At 46.8% G+C, this 8,662-nt stretch overlaps 1 protein-coding gene across 3 annotated transcripts in view; it reads right to left on the bottom strand.

Annotated features, from left to right (window-relative positions):
* The window catches only part of HGSNAT (heparan-alpha-glucosaminide N-acetyltransferase), a gene marked incomplete at both ends in the record, with an annotated part of 45,360 nt that extends 37,185 nt beyond the window's left edge, over window positions 1-8,175 (bottom strand). For 2 of the 3 annotated variants that reach the window (XM_079726640.1, XM_079726638.1), the window contains 2 exons: window positions 679-794; window positions 7,950-8,175. In XM_079726640.1, the coding sequence (XP_079582766.1) occupies window positions 679-794; window positions 7,950-8,175 (342 nt within the window). The remainder of the gene's footprint in view (window positions 1-678; window positions 795-7,949) is intronic. The other variant, XM_079726639.1, reaches the window with a different exon arrangement.
* Window positions 8,176-8,662: the final 487 nt, after the last annotated feature.

Consider the following 8,662-nt stretch of genomic DNA (forward strand, 5'->3'; position numbering starts at 1 on the left):
CCTTCAGATAAAATCCTTTATCGTCAGAAGGGTCTCAGCATAAGCCTCCTGTGGCCCTCATCACCCCGCCCTGCCCCCCAGTGTCTCACTCCTTCCTTCTCTGGTCCAGCAGGAGGGTTACGCAGTGGGCAGAGGAGTCAAAACACATCTATCACTTCAGGCTTCATAAGGGATCAAATTGAATGGATTCCAAAAGGGAGTGGGAATATCCTGCTGAGACCCCGTCCTAGTGCATCACCCCTCTGCAACTTGAAAACCAGTGGTGTGGCTGCCCTGTCACACTCTAGGCGCCTTGATGAATGGCTCTGAGGGTACAGGCTATAAGAGGTGCCAGAAATGAGCAAGTGGCCCGGATCTGGTTTATGCTCTTATTGTGGAATGAAAGAATGCTTGTCACATTAAAAAAAAACGAAAAACAAAAAAAACATGTCTATCAATTTTGCTCATCACAGAAACTGGTTTGAAAAAGATGGGTAGGGAAAAGATGAAAAAAAGGATGCTGCCCATTGCTAGGCATCCTCCGTGATGGAATTTCTTCTGAGTCTTTGTCTAGCCTGTTTGTTTCCTCACCTGTAAAGCTGAAGCTAACATGTGAAGGGCTTCAGGTCTGACAGCACTGGGGCCATATCAAACTAGCCCCAAAGCAAACACAACTGTGAGCAAGCACGCGGCACCTACATGATAACAGCGATCGAAATTCCAGTAGACCGTCAAGTTTGTCCCAGGTAGTTCATTATGGATGAGCAGCAAAGCCTGGTCCATCTTCAGCTCCAAGCGCCTTTTTTTCCCTAAGTCTGGTAAGAATTAGAAAAAGAAAAAGAAAAAGAAAAAGAAGGCTCCTGAAAGATGTGTCAGAGACAAAGTGCATCAGAGTGGAAAGTGGCTTCCCAGGAGCGCTTCTCAAATGCCTCGGGTCTCTTGTCCCTCATGCCATGTCCACACGGATGTGCACATGCACACACGCACCCAGTTCCCTTCCACACACATGCCTCTACTACAAACAAGGATTCAGTCAACACCATTCGCATCTTACCGTCACCAAGGACTAAGGTGTGAGAGGCACCAAGTTTAGTTGTTTCCATGCAACTTCTATTTGATAATATGACAACCTCATGAGCCAGGTATTTTCTCCATCCTATGGATGAAGAAATTAAGGCTCACAAAAATTACATAACTACCCATGGTCACAGATTTTTTCAGTGAAATCACTGACGTGAACCCAATCTGCGTGATTCCGAAGCTCCAACTTTGCTGGCCCACATCACTCAGCTCTGAGCTGGGATGGGCAGCTCTTAAGACCTGCAGGACCCCAGATTAGGGAGTCAGGACGCGCAGAGCAGCGGTGTTCCTGGGGGATCTGCACGCCCTTTACAGTCTGAGAAGCTCTGCCTGATGTCACTGTTGTTTGGAGTTCTGCATCTCCTGGTTTCCATGGCAGACGTGAGGCGGGGAAGGAGAGAGGGTAAGTCTGAAGGGCAGAAAGAGCCACTGCTCCATATTCCCTGGGCTTAGAGCTCATCACTTTACCAGATGCTCTTAGGGTACCATAAGGATGATGCATCTTCTACCTTTCAGTCTGCCAATTTGGTAGGAAAACAGTGAACTATTATTGGCTAAAGTTAAAGCAAAGTGTTTCATCCAGATCAACTGGGCCATTTATATCTGTTATTTTATATGAAAGAGAAATTACCATCTAGCTTCTAGGCAAAAGAAAAAAAGGGAAACTTTCTTTAATTTAATTTTTATTTTATACTGGAGTATAGTTGATTTACAATGTTGTGTTAGTTTCAGGTGTAGAGCAAAGTGATTCCATTATACATATGTCCATACATATATCCATTCTTTATTTTTTTAATTAATTAATTAATTTGGTTGCACCGGGTCTTAGTTGCAGCAGGCGGCCTCCTTAGTTGCAGCTCGCCAGCTCCTTAGTTGCAGCACGTGGGCTCCTCAGTTGCGGCAGGTGGGCTCCTTAGTTGTGGCATGTGAACTCTTAGTTGCAGCATGCATGTGGGATCTAGTTCCCTGACCAGGGATCGAACCCAGGCCCCCTGCATTGGGAGCACAGAGTCTTATCCACTGCGCCACCAGTTAAGTCCCCATATATCCATTCTTTTTCAGATTCTTTTCCCATATAGCTTATTACAGAATACTGAGTCCCCCGTGCTATACAGTAGGGCCTTGTTAATTAACTATTATATATACATATATATATAGTAGTGTGTATATGCTAATCCCAAACTCCTAATTTATTCCTCCACACACACATTTCCCCTTTGGTAACCATAAGTTTGTTTTCAAAGTTTGTGAGTCTGTTTCTGTTTTGTAAATAAGTTCATTTGTATCATTTATTTTTAGATTCCACATATAAGTGATATCATATGATATTTGTCTTTGTCTGACTTACTTCACTTAGTATGATAATCTCTAGCTGCATCCATGTTGATGCAAATGGCATTATTTCATTCTTTTTTATGGCTGAGTAATACTCCATTGTATATATATACCACATCTTCTTTATCCATTCCTCTGTTGATGTACATTTAGGTTGCTTCCATGTCCTGGCTATTGTAAATAGTGCTGCAATGAACACTGGGGTGCATGTGTCTTTTCAAATTATGTTTTTTTCCAGATATATGCCCAGGAGTGGGATTGCTGGATCATATGGTAGCTCTATTTTTAGTTTTTTAAGGAACCTCCATACTGTTCTCCACAGTGGTTGTAACAATTTACATTCCCACGAACAGTGTAAGTGTTAAGGGAAACTATTTAATAACACAACCAGAAAGGTAATAATCTAGCCTCTTTAATTTTGTAATATGAAAGCTTAATTCAGGGCTCCCCAGTACCTCATCTGGTTAATTCAGAAAATTCTTCACTGCAGCCAGCCTAAATCCCTCATTTTTAGCGTTTATCCTAATTTACCCTTATTTAGCTCTCAGTGAAGACAAAACACAGAGTATGTAACTTTTAATAATCTACTGAAGCTTTTTTTCCCCTCCAGGCTAAGCAAAGCTTTATCAATCACTTTTTCTGTTCTTTGGTCGCCCTATGGCGAGCGGCCAGCAGAAGCAGCGTTTGAGACCAGGAGTATAACATGGTGGGTTAAGTGTGTGGACTCCACGTTGGGCCAACTTGAATCTGGACCCCACCCTGCCTTAGCGTCCTCATCAATAAATTAGGGGTCATAACAGTGTGTGCTTCGGACGATTGCTGGGGAGGCTAAAATTGATAACACAAGCAAAGTGTTTGACATAGAACCTCACACAAAGTAAGTGTTCGACAAATGATTATTATAATGCTCTGGGCCACATCCAACCAATGCAGGGGACAACAGGGGCTTCGTCAGAATCAGGAACATGTGGTTAAGTATTTTGAAAAGTTGTTTCTTCTCTTTTCATTTAACCTTATTTCCAATTTCCCCCCATTCCCCTTTTTTCCAATTATAAGAAATGATGCTATATCCTATATAAAAATGGCGCTATAGACATCTGAAAATCAACATGCTCTTCTTTCAACATAGTTCCTTAAGAATGAACTTCCAGGAGTGAAATTTTCAACCAAAAATAGCTTTTTAAATAGTTTTTGATATGTTTAGCCAAATTCCTCTCCCAATTTAATTGTGCCAGTTTACAAAGACAACTGTGGTGTTCATCAGCTCCCAGGTGACACCGAAAACGACACACTTACTGTGCTCCAGGTCCCAACAGCCTCGTGAAACAGCTGCTGGTGTCTCCAGCCTCCAGATGAGGTATGGGAGGCCTGGAGAGGTCACCCACCAGAATGACTCACCAGTCTGGCCAGCACCTAACCTCTATGCTCCCAGTCTCCTGAGACTAAGCAGATCTGTTCCCTAGCAGCTGGGCCAGTTTAATTTTTTCCCTTGCTTTTTAGCCTGATGTATAGAAAATATAATTTCCTTATTATTTTAGTTCTGAACTAACAATTAGCAAGTTCGAACATGTTTTCCAAATGTTGACTATCAGTACGTTCCTTTCCTGTGAATTGTTGGAATGTTTATTTAACCACTTAGCCCCTGTGATATTAAATCCTTTGACATACTTGTCATAATGTTTTCAAGTATTTCTCTTTTTCATTTCCCTTGTTCAGGTTTGAGAGCTTCCATTTGCAAATTTATCACTAGCTGTTGACCTTTTCCTCCGTAATTGTTCTATACAGCATCAACCCTTTGGAGCTGTAGTAACTACTGTTTTTATTCATACTTCTATGAGTCTTCAGTGGTGGGTGGAATATGGTTCTTGTTTCATGCTTAGTTTTTCCATGTGAATTTCAGACTTTGAAAGTTCTTAATTGTCATCAGTATTATTTTATATAAGGTTGTGTGAAGGGTTAATGCTAGCTGAACATCAGAATTACCTGGCAAGCTAAAAAAACCACAAAACCAGACTTCCCTGGTGGTGCAGTGGTTAAGAATCCGCCTGCCAATGCAGGGGACAGGGGTTCGAGCCCTGGTCCAGAAGATCCCACATGCCGCGGAGCAACTAAGTCCGTGCGCCACAACTGCTGAGTCTGCACTCTAGAGCCCGGGAGCCACAACTACTGAGCCCACATGCCAGAGCTACTGAAGCCCGAGTGCCTAGAGCCCATGCTCCACAACAAGAGAAGCCACCGCAATGAGAAGCCCGCACATTGCAATGAAGAGTAGCCCCCGCTCGCTGCAACTAGAGAAAACCCACATGCAGCAACAAAGACCCAACACTGCCAAAAATAAAATATAAACAAATAAAATAATAACATAAACAAATAAATAATAAATTAATAACTCATTTAAAAATAAAACAAAACAAAACCCATGCCCTGGCTCCACCCCAGACCTATTAAATCAGAATCTCTGCCCAACCAGTATGATTTATCTTTTGTATTTTTTAAATTGAGGTATAGCTGATTTACAATATACTAGTTTCAGGTGTACTACATAGTGATTCAAAATTTTTATAGATTATACTCCATTGAAAGTTACGATAAAATATTGGCCGTATTCCTCATGCTATACAATATATCCTTGTCGTTTATTTATCTTCTACATAGCAGTTTGTATCTCTTAATCCTCTACCCTCGTTCTTGCCTCTCCCCCTTTCCTCTCCCCACTGGTAACCACTAGTTTGTTCTCTATATCTGTGAGTCTATTTCTGTTTTGTTATATTCATTCATTTTATTTTTAGATTCCACATATAAATTACAACATACAGTATTTGCCTTTCTCTGACTTATTTCACTTAGCATAATACTCTCTAGTTCCATCCATGTTGCTGCAAATGGCCTTATTTCATTCTTTTTTATGGCTGAGTAATATTCCATTGTATATATGTACCACATCTTTATCCATTCATCTGTTGATGGACACTTAGGTTGCTTCCATATCTTGGCTATTGTAAACAATGCTGCTATGAACACTGGGTGCACGTATCTTTTTGAATTAATGTTTTCATATTCTTCAGTTACATACCCAGGAGTGGAATTGCTGGATCATATGGCAGTTCTATTTTTAGTTTTTTGAGGAACCTCCAAACTGTTCTCCGTAGTGGCTGCACCAATTTACATTCCCACCAACAGTGTAGGAGGGTTCCCTTTTCTCCACACCCTCATCAACACTTATTATCCTCCCCAAAACAACAGCAACAGACACTGTGAGTGTAAGGCCAGGGGATTCTGACAACTTTGTACCTTTTTGCATTATTTGAGCATTTTTTTAAAAAACCAATGAGTCTGTGGGATTAGCAGATGCAAACTATTATATATAGAATGGATAAGCAATAAGGTCCTACTATAGAGCACAGGGAACTATATTCAGTATCCTGTGATAAACCACAATGGAAAAGAATATGAAAAAGAACGTATATATACGTATAACTGAATCATTTTGCCATACAGCAAAAATTAACACATTATAAATCAGCTATCGTTCAGTACAATAAATTTTTTAAAAACCCAATGAGTCTGTAGTCTGTATCACTCACACACACACACACACACACACAAACACAAAGGACAAAATTCCTAAGCCATCCAATATGACGCCGAAATTGAAACTGATGCTCAGCTTCTAGAAAAAGCTGCCAACAGCTGAACTTATAAATACCAGGGCAGGGACTTCCCTCGTGGCGCAGTGGTTAAGACTCCACGCTCCCAATGCAGGGGGCTCGAGGTTCGATCCCTGGTCAGGGAACTAGATCCCACATGCATGCTGCAACTAAGAGTTTGCATGCCACAACTAAGAGTTTGCATTCCACAACTAAGGAGCCTGCCTGCCGCAACTCGCCCTGCGCAACCAAATAAGTAAATAAATATTAAAAAAATATATCAGGGAAGCCTCAAGGAGCATTACATACAACAGACAATTCCTTCTTCCTGTCTACAATGTCTTGGTGAGGAAATAAACCAAACAAAGTCACGTTTCAATAGAGCCCAAGTAACTGTACTGCTCGCATATTAGGCTTTTACTTCATTTCCAAATATTTAATTTCGGTTCTAGCTCCTTGCTCGTAAGTGTCTTTGATGAGTATATTTTAAAAGACATAGTCTACTTAATTTTTTTTTTTCTTTTCAAGTAAACTTGAGTCCACAAATCATATAAAGGTGGAGGTCTTAGGAATCTGTCCCGCCCAAATTTGGCCTCCAGGTGGCACTAAAAGCCTGGCTGACTTGGCAACACGGCTCTGTGAAGGTTCTGGAGTGGATGGCTTCAGAACGCTACTTAGTATGCTCTCCCTCACTACACAGAATCACTGCTTAGAAACTTAACCTTTTTCCTACAATAATTATCAGTATTAACTGATGCTAAAGCACAAAAATAGAGCGTTGTACAGGATCTGTCCCTGACAAGTTGTGACAGGGCAGATTATGTAACCCCTTGAGGTCTGTTCCTCGATTATAAAAGGGAGGGAGTGACGAGACTGAGCTCGGGGGCGGGGGAGACACTGTATTAAACGTAATCAGCTAAGATGCTTTTTCAAAACTGATTTTGTCTTCTCCCTCAACATTCTGATTGAGGAGGAGGGGCAGTTTGGACCACACACGCTGACACCAGAACCCCCGCGTTCTGACACAAAGGTGATGGTGGGATGACGGGAGCAGAGGCAAGTGGCCCCCAGCTCCCCAGGTGATAAGGAGACCTTCCCCAGCACTGACCGAACCGGGTTTGCTGCCCTTGGCTGATCCCACCACCTTCGACCACAGCATCCCCTGGGGAGGGCTTGGGACTGAGATCTTCTAGGGCCCCGGGTCCTCGTCCAAGGGGTCTAGCGGGAGGCCCTGGAATTTGCCCTTTTTTCCCACTTCCCTGGCGAGCTCGGAGACCAGGCAAGCTGGGGAAACGCTCGCTGAGCCGAGGTTCAGCTCTTCTCTCCTCCCTGCCGGACATGAGCACTGCCCCCGCCGAGCCCTCCCAGGCCGCCGACCTCGCCCGGGGCCCCCCTGCAGACCGCGACCCCGGCGCTCCGCCCGTCACCATGGAAGCGGAACAACCCAGCGGGCCGGGGAGGCTCGCTCGAGATCCGACACCGCGCCTCGGCCGCCAGCTCCCGCGCCCGCCGCCTCCCGCGCGCTCCCGCTGCGCCCCCGGCCCGAGCCGCGGTGACCCCGGAGCCCAGCGCAGCCGAGCCGGCCTCTCCGTCCCGCCGCGCACGGGGCTGCGCGCTCGGGCCGCGGCTCCGGCGGGTCCCCCGCAACTCCTCCGTGCGGCGGACGGAGGGAGGCGCCGGCCCGGCTCCGATCAGCTTTGCATTCGGGGGCGACAGGTCTCCGGGTCAAAGGCACTAGATGCAGCCCGAGGAGCGCCACTCCCGCCCTCCTGCGTCCTCCTGCGGGTCGGCCTCCGTGCAAGAGCCCCGGCCCCGCCATGACAGCGCGGCGGAAACGACACGTGAGTTCCGGGCGCTGCTCCTCCCGAGCTGTCCCGCGCGCCGCCCCGGGGAGGGGAGAGTCGCCGCCCCGCGGGCCCGGCCGGAGGGCGCACTCACCTGACGTCGGGGAGCCGCCGGGGGCCAGCAGAGCGGCGCTCAGCACGGACGCGGCCAGCAGCAGCGCGGCCAGTGCCCGGCCTGCGCCCCCCGCCCCGCTCATGCCGTCTGCTGCCCCCGCGCCGCCGCCGCCGCCGCCGCCGCCGCACTCCCGGGACCCGCGCTGCTCGGCCGCACACGGCCGCGCGCCCGTCATCGTCCGGCGCTCGGCCCCGGGGGCGGCGCGCGAGCCACCGCGGGGGCGGGGCGGGGGCGGGTCTTCCGGGGGAGGGGAGCTCAGCGCGCCCGGAGCCGCTGCACAGGGTTTTGCTTTTTTGGTTTTTTTTTTTTTTTTTTTTTGTCCTAAGGAGAGACGCGTGGCGTCGGGAAGAGACCCGCAGGCCCCGAGCCGCTGCTCCGCGGTCCCTCGCGACCCGCTGAGCGACATTCCGCTGAATCCCTGCGTCCAGCCATTCGCCATACAAACGGGTGTTAGTGTCCTCTGTCCACTGTTCTCAGTCCCAGCCCCCAAGGCGTTTGCTATCCAGAGGGAGAGTTGCGACATGAAAGCCATAAAAGCCACCGTGTGTTACCACCACTTGGAAGAGCTGGTTGCCAGTCCCGGATGAAGTTAAAGTCTCGCAGGCACGATGACCCCGCGGTTACACTCCTAGCTTTGCGCCCGGGGAAACGATCATACGCAT

Source organism: Hyperoodon ampullatus (genome assembly GCF_949752795.1).
Source record: "Hyperoodon ampullatus genome assembly, chromosome: 20".
Classification (NCBI taxonomy): domain Eukaryota; kingdom Metazoa; phylum Chordata; class Mammalia; order Artiodactyla; family Ziphiidae; genus Hyperoodon; species Hyperoodon ampullatus.